This window comes from Diplotaxodon limnothrissa, linkage group LG23, assembly GCF_057381915.1.
Source record: "Diplotaxodon limnothrissa isolate DT_005_m linkage group LG23, D_limnothrissa_male_GT1.1, whole genome shotgun sequence".
NCBI lineage: Eukaryota > Metazoa > Chordata > Actinopteri > Cichliformes > Cichlidae > Diplotaxodon > Diplotaxodon limnothrissa.
Window position 1 is genome coordinate 2,955,405 of NC_140617.1, and position 17,459 is coordinate 2,972,863.

The following is a 17,459-nucleotide window of genomic DNA, read 5'->3' on the forward strand; positions in this document are numbered from 1 at the left end:
CACGAGCAGAATCTGAACTCTGATCTCGACTGCACAACCCAAAGGGCGCATGCACACAAGCAAAAATACACACAGTTACTTTGAGTGGTATTACTACGCTGTGTGGCATTTTCATTTCAAAGGGATCTAACCTCAAAGCGGGCATTTTTTACATTCCAGAGGAGAGCCCAAACACAAAAAGCCACAGATGTGAGCACAGGTAGAGGCTCACACACACTTCAGATACTGTGAATGCAACCGCAAAAGCAAACTCATTCGCATGTTTCCATGTTTAACCTCTAGATAAAAAGGAAAGAAAAAAGTGGATTTTAGTAAAGAGAAGTTTCAGATCCAGAAAAGATATGCTTGGATCCTCGTGGAGAATGAAATTCCCAGTAGGAAATAAACATTTTTATAAAATGAGAACAGAAAATTTTTCAATACACTTGGAGGTGAACTGCGCTCTTGAGTTACACAACCCCTCCATCTGCTAGCTGAGAGGAATCAAGTCCCCCCCCTTTGGTGTAGTTTTATATAACTCATTACAATTTGTCCCAATTGTTAATATTACAAGCAGAGATAAGAAAAATGACCATGTGCAAATGCTTTTTGCATTTCTTTCTTATGTTTGAAGCCAGAATGATTTTATTTTACTTTCACAAGTGGTAACAGTTTACTTTTGCCCCAGCCCATCACAGTGTTTTGAGAGTTATTCATCCATTAGTCAAGAAGTCCTATAAACTCTGGCAGCAACATCAGAGGACTGAACTGTACACACAAGAACAATACGGCACATATGAACTATTAATCGCCACTTTCTTTTCCAAGAGATTGGCTTTGGTCAGGATAAAGGTGGGCTTTTATAGCATGTGCATTAATGGACTACATACTACTCAGTACTATGCTCTGGTGCTTGGCTCCAGAGCATAGTAGTAAAGTCTTACGGGGAAACCCCCAAAAGTATTACCATGCAAAGTCAATGACTTTTAATATACACAAATATTAGCTCAACCGATGATCACCTTTTACTTTTTGTTCAATATACTTGATAAAAGAGATTTTTCTTCGTTTTGAGGGAGTGGGGCGGTTAAAAAGTTGAAGACATCGTCTGAAAAGGAAAACGTTTTTTGCATAATATCTTACATGTAGGGCGTGCTTCCCACTGTGAGTCACGGGGCTTCCCATTTCTATTCAGTCAATAATCATGGCAGAAATATTCATGCAGCCTGACAATATCAGCGTCATCAGCACTCATTTGGTTTGAATTGAATTTCAGCCATCGATCACTGTATCAAATGACTTTTTATGGCAAGTGAAAGCATTCATCTGTTCAGTGTCCCACGCTCACCTCATTGGTGCAACATTAAGAACGAGGAACACCACGACCACCATGAGGCACACCGCTCTCCTTTTGGGTGCTGTTGCTTTCAGCGCTGTGTTCTGCAGAGAAAGCGAGGAAACCCATTGTAGTAAAAACGACTTCCAACACGTGCACATGTGCCTGTACTGTGAGGGAAGCGCTGGTCGTATCTCACCTTGCTCAGAAGGCCCTCCAGCTGTTTCTTTAGGTTGCCGTTCTCATTCTTGAGCACCTCGTTCTCAGACAGCGCCACCTTCAGGCGAGCTTCCAGCGAAAGCAAATACTCTTTCTTCTTTTTCCGAGACAGGGATGCTGACTCGCGGTTTTTTATCATGCGCTGCTGTCTCTGGGACAACTTGGACTACAGTGGGAATGTGAGAAAAAAACAGAAACAAGGACATCATTTATTATTGAAGTTACGCCAATATTTTATCCTTCCTCGACTCCAAACAGGAAAGAGAAGCAGTTACTTCCTAAGCCACCCGTTGGACTGCAGACCACAGGTTCTTCTGACTTAAATAAAAAGTCTTTTGAATCACATGAGCAGTTGTTTTTAGTAAAATGATCCAAAAGTGTCTTGGGAATGAGGAGAAAACTAGAAACATCTCGTGCTTCCAAAAAGTTAGGTTACGGCTGTCTCATCCAATATGCATTACAGACATCATAAATACAGCATCAGAGGAGATTCACTCAATCACTACATCTCTACTGAGTCACCACCGGTACAGAACTTACTTTCTGTTCCAGAGTGATCGTGCTGAATACCGCTGGCAAAACATTATTATTTCCCAGAGTAGTTGATCTTTAATCTTTCGAGTGTATTTTTTTTTGATAATTATGGGAAATAAGCATGTGAACGTGTGCTTTGTGATTTCACAGTGACGTCGACCATCAAGTCCAAACAAGAACCGAGGATGGGATTAACAAAAAAAGAAACAAAAAAAACCACACAAAATAAAAACAAAACAAAAAAAACTGCCCATAAACATAATTTCTCTGACCACAGCGTCTCTGGGAAACTAAACATCATTTTACAGTCAATTCTAAAGACGTATGTTATATTCATTTGTATTTACTGCCATTTCATTTCACATACATGTGCTCCGACATCTGCTCTGTCCATTTCTTGAACCAACACTCATTCATTAACACTTGGAACACATGAGGTATATTGAAAAATACTGAGGAAGGAGAGGTGGGAGAAGGCAGAGGTTTGAATTGCAGAGATTGGCATGAGAAAGAAGAAATCACAGGAAACGCAGAAAATAAATGGAAGCAGGAAAGATAAACCCAACATAAAAGCCGGTGCCGACTGTGTTATTCTCACCCAGAGACTCCCTCTGTTGCTGGTGCTCTAGTTTACCTCAGTGATAGAATAATAAACAGACACATTAAGGATGTATTGTAAGGTTAATGACAATTCTTCAGCAAATCCTGGCATTAACATCGCTCCAAAGAGCCCTTAAGTGTATGCTTTAAGTAAAATATTTACACCAGGATCGTCTAGGGGCATAAAAGGTCACCTGCAATGCTTCTATTCTATATGTGTGTTTAGAAAAGGTGTCACTCATTGATAAATGGGTTCACATCAGGCACATAAACACAGAAACAGTTTATATGTTAGTGGTCTAAATGTGGAAACATAAGAACGGCCACAGCCAGCATCTATTGTTTTAACTCTCAAGGTAAACTATAAATAAATAAATACAATTCTGGCATTTTTTTCAGTTCAGATTTGTTTATCTGAGGCGTTTGTGTGAATCAAGACTTTAAAAATATCAACATAAACAAATTAATAAATAAATAAAGACACGCTCAAGTTGTTAGATTCTTTCCACTTGACGTCAGTAAGATGACAACTGAAATCAAAGTCTCGCATGCTAACCCAAATAGTGCATATGTTAACATGACCTCTCTCAAATTAGCAGAACCAGTGGCACAGATTACCCAAACACCTTCATTGTCCACCCACTCCCCAGCCATCTCGCCGCCCCTCTTCTCCAAACACAAACGTCCTCCTAAGGGTAAGTCTCTAAGATCCAGGGTCTAATAGCCCCGCTGGTGATTAAGTTATTTGGATCCCTGTATTTGTGTTCTGTCTCCTGAGAAACTCTTCTGTCTCCCAGCCGAGGTCTGGGAGCCGTGCCACTAGCCCGAGCCTGGGAACACTGCAAGTAAGCAGTTACCAGGGAGTGAAGAGCACGGGGAACTTCACGTCGCGTCCACAATGAGGCTGGGGAGGAAGATGTGGGGCAAGGGGCAAAAAAAAGGGGGCTGAGTGGCATTTCTCAAGAAGCTTGGCGGGTTGAGAGGCTAACAGTGATACTTGTTCACACTCAAACTATTTGAATGCCAGTGGGAAATGCAAACAAGGGGGGAAAATGCCCATTAGCAAAGCACAGCTCATACAGCAACAGCTGCAGACAGCTGTTGGTTTACTGATCAGCGCCGTGTGAATGCATCTAATTGCATGATCATCCCAACTCCTGGTCAACAGCACTTCAACAGAAGAATATGGGTGAAGAGAGAAAAGCATACAGGAGTCTGATCGCCACAATGCAAGTGAGGAACCCCTCATTCAGTTCAACAGTTCAAGGATTATTCCAAAAGGAAGTTTGTGATTAACCATTAATCTATCCAGATGATAGTGGCTTCCTCTAACGGGTCAGGGTGTAAATGTTTCATGATTTTACTGTGAGTCATAAACCCTCATAACTGTGAAATGGTTTCCATAGGTGACATTTCAGTCGAGCGTGACGCAGACAGTCGCCGAGATCACAAGTCCCCCAGAGAGAGGTGATGAGTTACAGATCTGTCGTAGCCAATGTGGTTGCAATATGTTGAGCAAAGAGCAAGCAGAATGATGAACCTACTTCAGCCATAAAGTTTGCTAATAGGATGCGAGTGGATCATTATTATGTTGTGTATTTTCTAATGTGATTTTTGTTTATTTCGTTTTGACTTCTTTAAGTCTATTAATTCAGTTTAGTTTCACTTCGTTTCCAGAGTGTGTTTGGTTGTCCATCCATCCATCCATTTGCTTGCGCTTATCCTTTTCAGGGTCGCGGGGGGCGCTGGAGCCTATCCCAGCTGTCATAGGGCGAAAGGCGGTTGATTTTTTGTTGTTTAAAAATGTTTAGTTTTAATTTAGTTAGTAATGATTATTGTATGGAGGGCATGAGCCAGAGGCAAGATTTAGGAAAATTAGTACAGGCAGTAGAACCTTTGGAACTCAGTTGACTCTCAATGAACACATCAATTTTAGTTTAGTTACTATAATAACCCTGGATCAGAGTTCTGGCAGTTTAAGGACAAAATTTTGGAATTATATATAAACAGTGAGCGATTAACCGTGCTGTGCTTCTGAAAAAAATATAACAGCTACTACTATTTTTCCCCATCAGCAGTATGCAGTGTGAAGTGCACAGTGCTTGGACGGTGAGACTACAAAAAGGGGTCTTAAGTTAAGTGTTCATGTGTTATTCACTCACTGCCTACTTTCTTCAACTGCTAATGGCAAAGAAAGGTGATTTAAGTGACTTCTGAGTATTTCACAAACTGCTGACCTACTGGGATTTTCCCACACAACCATTTCTAGAGTTTTTAGAGAATGGTCCAAAAAACAGTGAGTGCCAGTTCTCTGGGTGGAAATGCCCTGTTAATGTCAGAGGCCAGAGGCACACTGTGGGCCTGTTAGTACCAAGTGTGAATGCCTAAGCCTACCACACTATTGTTACTGAACATGTTTTTACCACAGTGTATGCATCTTACAATGGCTGCTTCCAACAGAATTAGGTACAAGGCTCTTCAACATGACAATGAGCTCAGTTTACTCAAAAAGCCTCCACGGTCACCAGATCTCAATCTAACGGATTAAGTCTGAGACGTAAAGTATTGGAACAAGAGATTTGCAACATTGAAGTGCAGCCAGCAAATCTGCAGCAACTGTGTGATGTTGCTGCAAAACCTCAGAGGAATAGGTCCAAGCACCTTGTTGAATCCATGTCATGAAGAATTAAGGCCATTCTGAAGGAAAAAGGGGTCCAAGTACTAGAAAGGTATACCTAAAAAAAGTGGCCAGCGAGTGGATTCAATGTTTTTAATCAAGCTCAGTCTCAGCTGTCCAGCTTTAGAAATATTTCTGATGAAAAGAAGTTAAACATGCCTAAATATCTGAGTTAGCTGTACGCAGGGACCACCAGGCCTTCCTGGGGCCCACCCCTGTAAATCCTTCCATCCTACTAATGGGAACCTTTGTTGAGGCCTGCAATTTCAGACGGGATTGGTTTCCCTTGCATGCATGCACATGCACACAAACACACACTCACATACATCTAAATCCCTTGCCATTTGGGAGCCCATTACACTACACTGACCCAATCCCTGATGGCTATTTACAGCTGTCGCACTGCACAACACCTGTCTGAAGCATGTAATCCTTTGCAGCCGTTTAACATCCAGGCTTACGCAGGCCAAAATACAGCACTGTGGAGACCAGAATCAGCGACACACACACAGACTTACTGTACAACATGCAGCAACACCTGGCACAAGCATGCCATCTTTAACAGGCATTTTACACATCCACAAGCCTATCAAGTCCACCACTCTGCTGCAGCCAAACCACGATGAGTGAACGCAGCTGCAGTGCTCTCTCACGAAGAGTCGAGCCTCTTACATTCTCCTTGTTGTGCCACAGAAACAACCAACTCCATTGAAATTGCTCTAAATATAAAAACATTCCATCCTTAACAAAAATGTGTAAAAACTGCCGCAGTTGTCCTTTAAAAGGCTCTTCAGATGAGCTTTTTAAATTTCCACTACCTTTTTCTCTTGGTAAATAAGGTGAACTTCAAAACTTTGGATCTCTTTGTCCTGCTCACAATTAAATGTTTACAGACCCTTTCTTTTAATCACCTATTATAAACTTTATTGACTTGGTTGGGTTTACAAATGGCTGAGAGGAGTATTTGTTTTGGCCTCTGAGGTTTGGAATTCTTCGACATTTCTCTCGATGTCTGGCACAAAAAGTGCTTCTCTCGACTGAATTATGCCCGCGATAATTGGACAAGTTCCTCTACGCCCTTTTAGGGGTGGGCGGCTTTTACAGCTAGAGGTCAACCATTACATTTTATTTTAAAAAAAAACACAACAAACCCAGACGCTTTTCAGAATCTTTTTTTTTTTTAATTACCCGATTAACCAAGTTAATATTAATTAAGATGAAGTGAACTGTTTTTCCATGTTCACATATATCACTGCCCCATGAGATAATAACAGCAGAAATCTGGATACATTTTCCCACTGTCACCACAGAAATCACTACACATGGTTTTAGAGACATTCCACAAATGTGACACATGGTTTTCCATAATTAACAAAGGTTCAAAATGTGTTAACTTTTCATTTTTGCAACTTTGCTGTTCAGCCTAATGCTAAGGAGACATGCTGGGAATGTGGAAGTCCTGCTAACAAAACAAACAAGTCTGAAAGAGGAGACAGAGTGAGAACATGTTTCTCAACCCAATAAAGGTCAGATGAGAACAAGACATGAGTAACTGCTGTGCTGGAGACCGAAGCCCGAAACAACAGCGAATTTGCTAAAAGTCCCAGCGAGTCGCTAGCCTCAGGTCTTTAAAAGATCACGACAAACATGCCCACACAAAATAAGACAAGCACTTGTAAAAGTTGGTGACCCTTTATGAAGAGACCAAGAAAATGTGCCATAAACAATAAAAAATACTACAAGTTTACTTTATGTCTTTTAAATTGCTGGGGCAGTCTCTGCTGCAGTTAACGGGGCCTCGGTTGCATGTATACGCTGTCGTAAAAATCAACCAGGGAGAAACGAATGCGTGTGGGGAAAGCGCATCACACGAAAGAATACACCCTCTGCCATTAATACTGAAAGCAATGTCCTGTCCTTTTCAAACTAATCTGTTCTACTGTAGCAAATTTAAAAAAAAACCACTCATCGTCTATTTGTATTTTTACATGTTTGTGTCGTCTCAGTGCTCTGCAGCATTCCTTAAGATTTATCTCTGATTACAAAGTGAAAATCAAAGGAGCTTGCAAAGAAAAGCGTCTGGACTTCTTTAAGTTGCTTGAAGATGTTTCACCTCTCATCCGAGAAGCTTCTTCAGTTCTAAGGTCAAAGTGAAAATCATTCCTTTCAGATCATAATGTGGTCTCAAGCCACGGTTCTCAAAGTGTGGTCTGTGGTCACAAATGGTGGCCGTTGTTAACATTTTATTCGGCCCCTGCGCACAACAAAGAAAGAATGTGATTCTCTACATTTCATACTATGTATAATGGTGCAAAATGAGACAAAAGGAACAGTTTTCTTCTGTTTTAACTTCTTAGGGGTGGCTGTGGTTTAGGAGATAGAGTAGGTGGTCTCCTAATGGGAAGGTTGGTGGTTCGTTGCCCAAGCGTACTGATCTGCATGCCAAGAAATCCTGGGGCAAGATACTGAACCCTGAGTTGCTCCCGATGCATTCACCAGAGTGTAGGTGTATGCGATCGTTAGAGAGAAAGCACTAGTCTAGAGGCAAGGCACAGAAAAAGGTGCTTGTGCGAATGCATGTTCTATAAAGCACTTCAAATGCTCATGTAGAGTAGAAAAGAGCTGCATAAGAAAAAGTTCATGTAACTTTCAGTTCTGCTCTAGCCACCATAAGTCTTAAGAAACAGAGTTGGTTTCAAGAAATGCCACTTCATCAGTGGTTTAAAAAACCCGCAAAACAAAACAAAACCCTCCAAAACTACAAAACTCGCACAAAAATGACAACCACCAAGACAAACCACCCTCTGAGCAGTGACATTGCAAAGTAAGTGTTTCACGTGTGGATTTCTATAGCCCTCCATCATAAACTGGCTCCCTACACTGGCACTTTGAGTGCCCCTGGTATAAAGTAAATGAACGTGCCTGGTACTCACTCTCTATGCAAAAAAAAGCAGCAATTTGTGTCTTCAGTGACTGGCATGGTCCATGCAGAGTAATAACTTTTCTCTCAGTGTGGAAAAATGGATTCATTATTATAAACAACAGCTATAAATGCTTTTTCATTTCCACCATTTTAGCCAAAAATCAAAGTTAATGGTTTGTGAGATTAAAATTAATACAAAAAAAAAAGGTTTAAATGGGGGAGTTTGGGTTGGACAGGATCCAGTTCAAGCGTAAACACCCGGAGCACAGCATCACAAAGTGAGCAACAGTCCTCATGAACTGGAAAAATAAAAATAATCTTAATTCTAACCAATATAGAAATTATCTATTAGATTACATTAGTCTTGACACAGCCTCTGCCACCACATTAGATCAATTGCTCTGGGCCCCTTTTATCAGCTCCATCACCTAGTGGGGGTGGGGGGTCATAGTTTGGTCCCGCCTTCACTGTTGTGATTGGTGAGGGGGTAGGGACAGGCTTAGGGCGTCGGGGGGTTCCCCGGAGGCATCTTCCTTGGGGGGCTCAACCCGGGGTAGCGGTCACGTCCGGTTGGGGGCTCTGTTGGCTCTCAGGTGACTGTTTCCTCGCGGCTGCGTGCAGCGGGGCTAGGGGAGGGTCTGTGCTGACGGACGTGGGTTACTGACCTGGCAACCTGGCTGCCCCTGGGTGGGTCCGGGATGGGCGTGAGGTTTTGGGGGCGCTCCGTCTCTGGGCTGGGGCCCGGGCCGGGCCTCGGGGGCTTGGGTCCTGGTTGGTGTGTTGCCGGGGTTGTGGGCGGGTGGGTGCATGGGGGCCCGGCCCTGGAGCAGGGTGCCGCCGGTGCGTCGAGCCGCCTGGGGGGCTCTTCAACTGGTGGGGGGGATGGTCACATCTTGCAGGAGCTTTCTTCTCTTCAGGAACTCTCTGCAGGAGGGGGAGATACAGGAGAGGTGGAGGAAGATCTCAGCCTGGGCGTTTACCGTCTTATGTAGTCTGGAAGATGTGTGGATGGTGGGGTGGGTGCAGTTTTCTCTGTGGTGGGGTTGGGTGGACTGTCCAGGGCTCTGTGGAGCCGGAGGGCGCTACTGCACTGGGCCCCGGTCTGATGGGCCTGGGCCCCCCTTCCCTGGCGGGTCGCGGAGGGTGGGAGTGCCTACTGGGGTCAGCGGGGGAGCTGGCCCCAGGGAGGGGTTACCTGCCCCTCCCTTCCTTCCCTCCCCATCTCCAGCTGCCTCCCTCTTCCCGCTCCTCCACAACCACCCACACATGCAGGGCCTTGGAGTAGGGGTATGTCACCAGGGTGCAGAGGAGGCTACCCCCCCCCCCCCCCGTCCCCTTCTGGCTGCCTCTGCCTCAATTTTATCCCACAACTTAGACATTCACATTATTCACACTCTCATTACACATACATATAGGATCTTGGGGGTGGGCACAATCACGGAGTCCAAATTACCATCAGGGTGTATACCTCACCCCTGACGTCGTTGCCCACCTCTCAATTTTAAATACACTTAGTCATTGAGGGCTAGCAGGAGGGACCATGCGCTTACCTGCTGCTCCTTGGCAGGTAGCTCCATGCCCTCCTGGGTTTTAATTGCACCTTAGAACACATATGCATCAACACTACAATGAGCGGGTGGAGGGAGGTTTGGAGTCTTCTCCCACCCCCATTCTCTGCGGCCTGCTGGAGCGGGAGGGCTAGTAGGAGGAGTTGGCCGTCCGACTGCGGTCTGGGGTGTGGGGCCTCCCTGCTGCTGCGGAGTCGGGGTGGTCTGCCTCTCCCCACCGCAGGGAAAAGGGTAACACCACCTGGGTCTGGGTGCAATTCCCCCCTCCAGGGGCAAGGGTACCTAGACCCGGTTTGTAGAGTACGCTTGGGGAGTGTGATTGTGTGTACAGCGTCTCTTTATGTCTGTCTCCACGTTGGTTGAGTGTGGAGTGAGTGCATATGAGAGCATGAGGGTGGGAATGGATGTTTGTGTCTGTGTGTGCCTGTATGTCTGTGTCTATATGTCAGGTTGGGTATCAGACGCCACCTCTCTGGGGACACCTCAGGCCCTCCAAGGTTTGGAGGCCTATCTCCACCCACCACCACTTCCCCTGCCGGTGGCGGACTCCCTCAGGTGTCGGTGTGTTGGTGGTTCTTTGTGTCTGGGGGTGGGCGTCCGGGTACACACCGGCTCACTCCTTGGCGGCCGCTTGTCGGGGCCTGGGGCTCGCTCGGGCCCCTTTGGAGGTGGGGTGCCCCCGGCCTCTCGGCCTGGGGCTCGGTCACTCAGGCACAGCTGGGGGCCGGCGGAGCTCACGGGCGCGTCACTGCAACTCCCCCTGACTTCTGCTCCGCGGCTGCTGGGCGAGCCCTCATCTGGGACTCTCCTCAGCTCTTACTGGAACAGTGGCGCGGCTGCCCCTCTGTTGGTCTTCCATGGTCTCTTGTGTTCTGGGGGCCTCTGGATGTCTGGAGTTTTGATCTCCTCCATACCCGCTTCACACCCTGGAGGACGGGGCTGTGGCCCCCCCACACTCCCTAGCAGATCATTACATGGAGAAACCTTTGGAATGCAAGCATGCTGATCCACACAGGTATGCACACATGGGTATTCACAGACGCGGACTAAAGCTTTCTTGGCTGCTGCCTCAAAGCACACTGTGCGCTGTCTATCTTGCGTGCTGCACAATATCGTTTATTATTTAGTAAATATTGATATCTATGACTAGCTAGTTTATTGTGATGGTGCTTTGTTTTCTCTATTATTATGTTGCTCTTTGTTGTTTGCTGTCTCCTCTGTTTGTTTTTTTTGTTTGTTTTTTTTTTTTTTTTCTCCATACAGGTGACCCAGGAGTTCTTTTTTTTTTTCTCTCTCTTCCCCCCCCTTCTCACCGTCTCCTCTCCCCTTTGGTTTTCTTTCTTTCTCTCCCCCTCTTTCTCTCATTCATTCCCCCTGTCCTATTTATTAAAAAAAAAAAAAAAATGACAAAGGATGAACTGAAGCTCTGCCATCACGTAATGTCGCATACTGCTGTTTCTGATGTCATTTAAAACAAAAAAAAACAAAAAAAAACAAAAAAAAAAAACAAAGTGAGCAACTGCACGCACACTCACGATGCAAAACAATGCTGCTCCATGCAAGCGCACACAGGCAAGTACTTGCATGTCGATACACACACGCGCACACAAACACAGGTGTTGAAGGCACCATTTATTCCTGTGAATAACTTGGGCACATTGCTAGTTAGGTAGCAAATTAAAGACTACGACCATCACAGCGTTTCGTGAGCTTAAAAATCCTACCTATCCTTAAGATACTCCTCCACTGTCGTTGAAATACTCATTAAAGGCCTGCATGCTTCTAAAACACACAGGGTAAAAATAAAAATGTTTTACAAGCTTGTAATTTATTTATTTATTTTGGTAAACTTGCTCTGAACGATAATCAGATATATTACTCCGGTGCTTTCTTTTAATTTTATATTTACTTTTAACTCCAACTCTGTATAGTTTGTAAAGCACTTTGTAACCTGTCTATGAAAAGTGGAACAAATAAGAATTATACTACTTATACTTATATCACCACATGTGCCTGCATTTAATGCACCTGATTTTAGAGTAAACACCCAACAAATCCCCACAAAAACAAGTTAACAGTCAGCATACAGAGAAAGATGAATAATCATGACACACAAAATAAGAAAGAATTTTTTTTCCCTGTATATTTTATGGATAAGAGCTTTTAAACCAGAAGTGGTAACATCTCAGTGTTGGGTGATTATATAGAAACTCTCATAAAAGAAGATTCTTAGAGAATGCTCAGAACTCACATCATCCTCTGAGGATGGGGTCAAAAGTGTGCCCGAAACCACTGGTGGAGCAGCGACGGGTACAGACCAGTCCTGGCTGAGTGCTGGCATAGTGACCACGCTCCCAGAGATGGCCTGTGGTGTTTGGATCTGCAGTAGCTGGCTTGGCTGAGACAGCAAAAGAGGGTGACCTGAGAGAGAGACACACAGGCTTTTTCAAATTAAAGGTCTTAACCACGCTAATCATATTTTTATTGTGTGATTAACATAGACTAATGAAGATTACTTTGCTTTCGCATTTATTTTTTCATCCAGCCTTCGTCTTGTACAGTGACAATACACAAAAGAAAGATGAGCCCAATGTGCCCTGTAAAAATGATGCAGATGCAGGTTCCTCCAAACTCCTCCCTGCCTCTGGTGACCCACATACACCTCCTTCTCTTTAACAGGACTTTTTTGTTAAATTACAGGTGGAGAAGATGTTTGCCATCTTGACCCATGGTCTTAAACTTGCACATTCCACCGTGATAGGTTTGTGATGCTTATCAGCTTAAACAGACATAAATGTGCACGTGTCCCCACACTTGAAGTACAACATAGCTCAAATGCAATAAACAAGGAAAACATAATGCGAGACTGTCACTATAAATTAAGGTCTTACTAATGCAGAAGCCTCCCAGAGCGGTGTGCCAGGAACCACTCATCAAGCTGACCCTGCCACCTTCCCCTTTAATGCTAAACCTGTCAATGCTAATAGTGCAAGCGTTTGCCAGTTCTGCTAATGAATGTGTGCAGTGCCAACACCAAGTCCTGCGCCCAAGTTCACCATGTGTAAGAAGTCATAGGCCTAAAAAAAAACGTCAAACGTTTGGTTCAGCATGTTTGTTTGTTGGAAAATAATCAATAAACAGTTTCATTTCCTTTCTTTCCTTTTTCAAATCGTCCCGTTGCTGAGGAGGTTTACTCCTCAGCTGCGAATGTTGATGAGCTCATAAAACAATACCCTTCATAGCACTGAGCACGCTTGAATAAATTTCCATCTGGGGCTTTGCATTTGAATGTCTTGGCCTTAACCATCTGCCATCTTGGCCGTTACAAGGCAGACAGCGGAGCCAAGTTCAAATTCACTTCGAGAGAGATCAGATGCTCCACCCATTTGGGACCCAAGCAATGACATAAGTATTTACATTGGCTTAGATGCTGCTGATGTAACAAACACAGAGGGCCTGACTGGTCACCCAGAAAGGCTAAACCAGAAAGAAACAACAGTAATAATGACTCTAATGCACGAAACACATAGCAGCCCATAAACAGTCTCACTTTTTGGTTAGAAAGCAAGTTTGTTCGGCTATTTATTAAAAAATAATGATTTAAAAAGAGCGTATTTTTTTCCAAATGTTAGGCAAATATGGACATATTTTGATTAAGATAATCTACTGTCTAATTTCATTCTTATGTATTGATCATCAAGCAAAATAGTGATAAACAGCCTCACACAGAGCAAAAACTGTTGTTAAAGCACCACCTACTGGCAAAGATACAACAATTAAATTATTGCTTACAAAAGATTCAGTAGCACTGACAACATAATCCTGAATATCATCTCTAAATTATGAGTTACAAAGTATTATGAGTAAGACATATCAAATTTCCAGTTAATATGACTAATGCATTGGTCTGATGCAATACAGTGCAGGGAGGGAGAAGCATGTTTTGATGTGTTGCAGTGTGAGCCCTGACCTGCAGGGGGTGCTGGTTTGATGCTGACTGGAGCTGGTTTTACCACAGGGAGCACAGTGGTCTGCAGGGGCTGGATGATGATTGTCTTGGCCTGCATGGGAGCTGCTGCTTGAGCCAATGGCACAGCTGTAATCAGTGGTTTGGGCTGGATGGAAACCTTTGGGCCAATCTGAATCGGCTTCTTGACCGGCTGCACTGGCTTGGCTGGTGTGCATGTGTGCATATGTCAAAGGACAGGGATGGAAGTAGTTAGACAAGGAAACGGTATTCATATAAATATCCTAAGCTCAGGAAAACAAATATGCATTTACAGTTATAAGTTATTCTTAAAGGACTTTTTTTTTTCAGGACTCGACATCCCAGAGTTTTGCAAACCCATACTGTGGTGCAAAAATAGCAAATCTTCCCTGTTTTAGTAATCAAATATCTAAATATTGAGAAAAGCTGAATAGCTAGCAGACGTGTGGTGGCAGAAGCTGCCTCACCTCGTACAACCTGATTGGTCCTCTTTGCAGCTTTTCGAGGTGGGGAAGAGATTTCAGAAAAGCCACTGGACTCTGAGCAGACTGAAAGAGGAGACGGCTGCGATTGTGGAGACAGGGCCTCATCCTGAATGAAGAAACAAATGAGATTTAGATCGTGTATCTTCAAGGACATGATCAGTGTAGTCACATCACTGTTTAAATACGTTTCACCCGTGACACTATAAATTAATTTGTGAAGCCATTTGTACTCTATGTGTGCTCAAGGCACGCCAGATAAAAACAGATAGAGTCCTTATCAGTACTCAAAGACTCCAGCAGACAAATGTGTCCTTGGAGAAGTCAGGACGATTCCTTTAGCAGACAAATGCGTGCAGACTGTGTTGAGGCCAGAAAAAGATGTAACCCTTGTCCTTGTTTTGACACGCTGTGAAAACATCTGCCTGCTAAATTATGCTAATATGCTTGAAGCTGTCAGCACCTTTTTTTCTGTTTTTAACGAGACGTTGGAGCACATTTCAGATGGATGGCAAATTATTAATCTGACAAGGTGTTTAAGGCTTTTGGTAATAAGTGTCTCAAGTGTGTGCATGACCATCCAAAAGGAAAGAGCAGCTGTCATTGTTTGAACGCCATCTGGATGAAAATTTTTGTTGCTGCAACTGCTCAAAGGAGGGGCAAGCATGTAAATAATCACATTGTGAAACAAAGTGCAATTTGCATTGGAAATGAAATTCAAATGCAGAAAAACCAGGAAGGACAAAGAGTTGAAAACCGTGTCTTACCTGCAAGGAACACGGAGACAAAGCTTCCACTGAGGCAGGAGAGGGCACCGAGCTCAGAGTGTGGGCAGGTGACAGAGAGTCCACGCTCACCTCACCATCTGGATGCACAAGGACATGGAAACAATGGGCAATATGTGCGAGTCTTATTCAGCATAAGCCAATGCGTCTCTCAAGTATTGAACCATTCAATACTTTTGTATTGTTGGACCATTAAACCTACTGCATGGTGGACAAGTTTGAAAAATAATGACGCACCAATGTTACATGCATGTAGTAAAACAGCTATATTATCCCTGAGTAATATCCCTTTTAGATTTATTTATATAGTCCTTATTTTGTGCTGCAGTGTGACACCACGTACCTGTGGAAATGCTGCATGTATCCATTTCATTCCATGGAGGAATGTCGATGTCAAAGTCCAGAACTGGAACACCATTGGCCTGAGAAATCAAACATATGGTTTTGAAAAAAATGGACTTCCTGAGAAAGCAGAATGGAAGCAAATGCATGTAGGGAAATCCAATCAATGTGTCATTTATAGCTGATAAAATTAAACACGTTTGAATTCTGGGACATTTATTTGAGTCTACAGTATTTTTTTTGCATGCACGATGTAGGTGGAATTTTTTTTTTTTTTTGGTGCATGATCTATCCTTGCATAACAAAATGTGGCTGTAGCCATCTTAGGCTCTACCTTCAGCACCACACAGTCAATTTTTTTCAGATTTCCACTGGGCTGATCTTTCACTTCCCCGTGTATTTGCATATTAAGAGGATGAGTTACTCACATAGCCAGCATTATCAAGAGCTTCAAGCAGCTCATCTGCATCCCGCAGCTCATCGCCTAGTTTCTCCAGCTCATCGAACAGGCTTAAGTCTGTATGTCAATGAGAACAGAACACAGACAATTGCTTTCCATTAGAAATCTTTATCATGAGATTATTGAAGAAGACAATTACAAAACAATTACAAAAAATATCTTCAAAATAAGTAAGTGGCACATTTGGCTTTTGCTTTTTTCTTGCGGTTAACTGCCAGTAAAAGAGACAAGCTGGTATGATCAAATTTACTGTATTTAGTTAGTTCTGCCATATTCAATAAATAGCCCATACAGGCAATGTGTAATTTGGAAAAGTAATCAATACAGTTCAGACTGTGCCACAAAAACATGCATGCTCAACACGCACAACACAGCATAACACAATTACAGACAAAACTACTAACACCAAAAAATGTACCCTTAAAAATGTATCTTTGTTTTTTGTCTTTTTCAAAGCATAAACTCTAACAGGCCAAACAAGTTTATTATGGTCACACTTTAACAAATCTGTTTCACTTTCATTTTTAACATCTTATTTGTTTCTTCTACATTTTCTTCCTCGGGTTATTACACAATTCAGCATAAAACACAAGTAAGTGCAAACAGCAAGTCTATTATTAGTAACCTAATAAAAAATAGCATTAATAATGATAATAATAGGTAACAATAAATATATAAATTGTTAACAAGTTGTACTTTTCGAGACCTTAAAAGCGATTATTAAAATAAATCAGTAAAAATGAGAAAAAAAATCTACAATCTTCGTGTTTTTGTTTTTTTAGGGTAAGTTGTGCACTTTATATATTATCAATATTTAGTATTACATATCTGTAATAATGATCAGACAATGCAGTGTGAAGTGTGCCCTGTCTCCAGTTACAGTGCTGGTTATAACTCCAATTACCTGCTGTTACATCATCACAGCATCATGGCTAATGCTAAATGGCTAACTTAGACTTAGGAGTGTGACAACAAGCACAACACATAAACCTCCTACTTGTGTCTTTAAAACAACCGACTTATAAACACTCCTCTTTTATACGTGTTGTCTCTGTTGATATCCTGGGTCAGCTACACTGCTTCTCTCTATAGGTCTTTCTAGAATATGTGAGCTCCGCTGTTGCTTACCCCACTCTCCCTCCTGATCGATGGAGATGATGCCTGCCTCACTATCCATCGCAGGGTATTGCCGATGATTTTCGAAGTCTAACGTTAAGTCGGATGACATCCTCTTTTGAATTCATTAGTATATTATCACACTGTAACAAAGCGCGATCATACCACTGTTGATCAAGCGGCTGTTTAGGGATGAACTTCCCATTTAGATACACGTCTGACTTTACCGTCAGTCTACGGGTGCCGCCGAGGGACCCGTCGCGCAGCGAGCATGGGCGCGCAGCTGGGAATTTTATTGTAATAATTTATTTTATTGCTCTCTGATTCTCAAAACAGAAAAAAAGTAACAGATACACAGAACAGAAGACTGAGTTATAGCTATCTAAATGACAGTAAGCAAAATAAGAGATCTTAAAAGAATTACAAGTAAGACATGTATATATATAAATA

The 17,459-nt window shown here is 43.0% G+C and overlaps 1 protein-coding gene across 1 annotated transcript in view; it reads right to left on the reverse strand.

The window, feature by feature from the left end:
• atf6 (activating transcription factor 6) overlaps window positions 1–17,217 on the reverse strand; it is a 31,431-nt gene extending 14,214 nt beyond the window's left edge. The window contains exons 1-9 of the mRNA XM_085347548.1: window positions 17,022–17,217; window positions 15,862–15,950; window positions 15,435–15,513; window positions 15,074–15,171; window positions 14,292–14,415; window positions 13,807–14,010; window positions 12,088–12,257; window positions 1,515–1,700; window positions 1,328–1,419 (exon numbers count right to left, since the gene is read on the reverse strand). Of these exons, the coding sequence (XP_085203674.1) occupies window positions 1,328–1,419; window positions 1,515–1,700; window positions 12,088–12,257; window positions 13,807–14,010; window positions 14,292–14,415; window positions 15,074–15,171; window positions 15,435–15,513; window positions 15,862–15,950; window positions 17,022–17,121 (1,142 nt within the window). The 5' untranslated portion in view covers window positions 17,122–17,217. The remainder of the gene's footprint in view (window positions 1–1,327; window positions 1,420–1,514; window positions 1,701–12,087; window positions 12,258–13,806; window positions 14,011–14,291; window positions 14,416–15,073; window positions 15,172–15,434; window positions 15,514–15,861; window positions 15,951–17,021) is intronic.
• Between the last annotated feature and the right edge of the window lie 242 nt (window positions 17,218–17,459).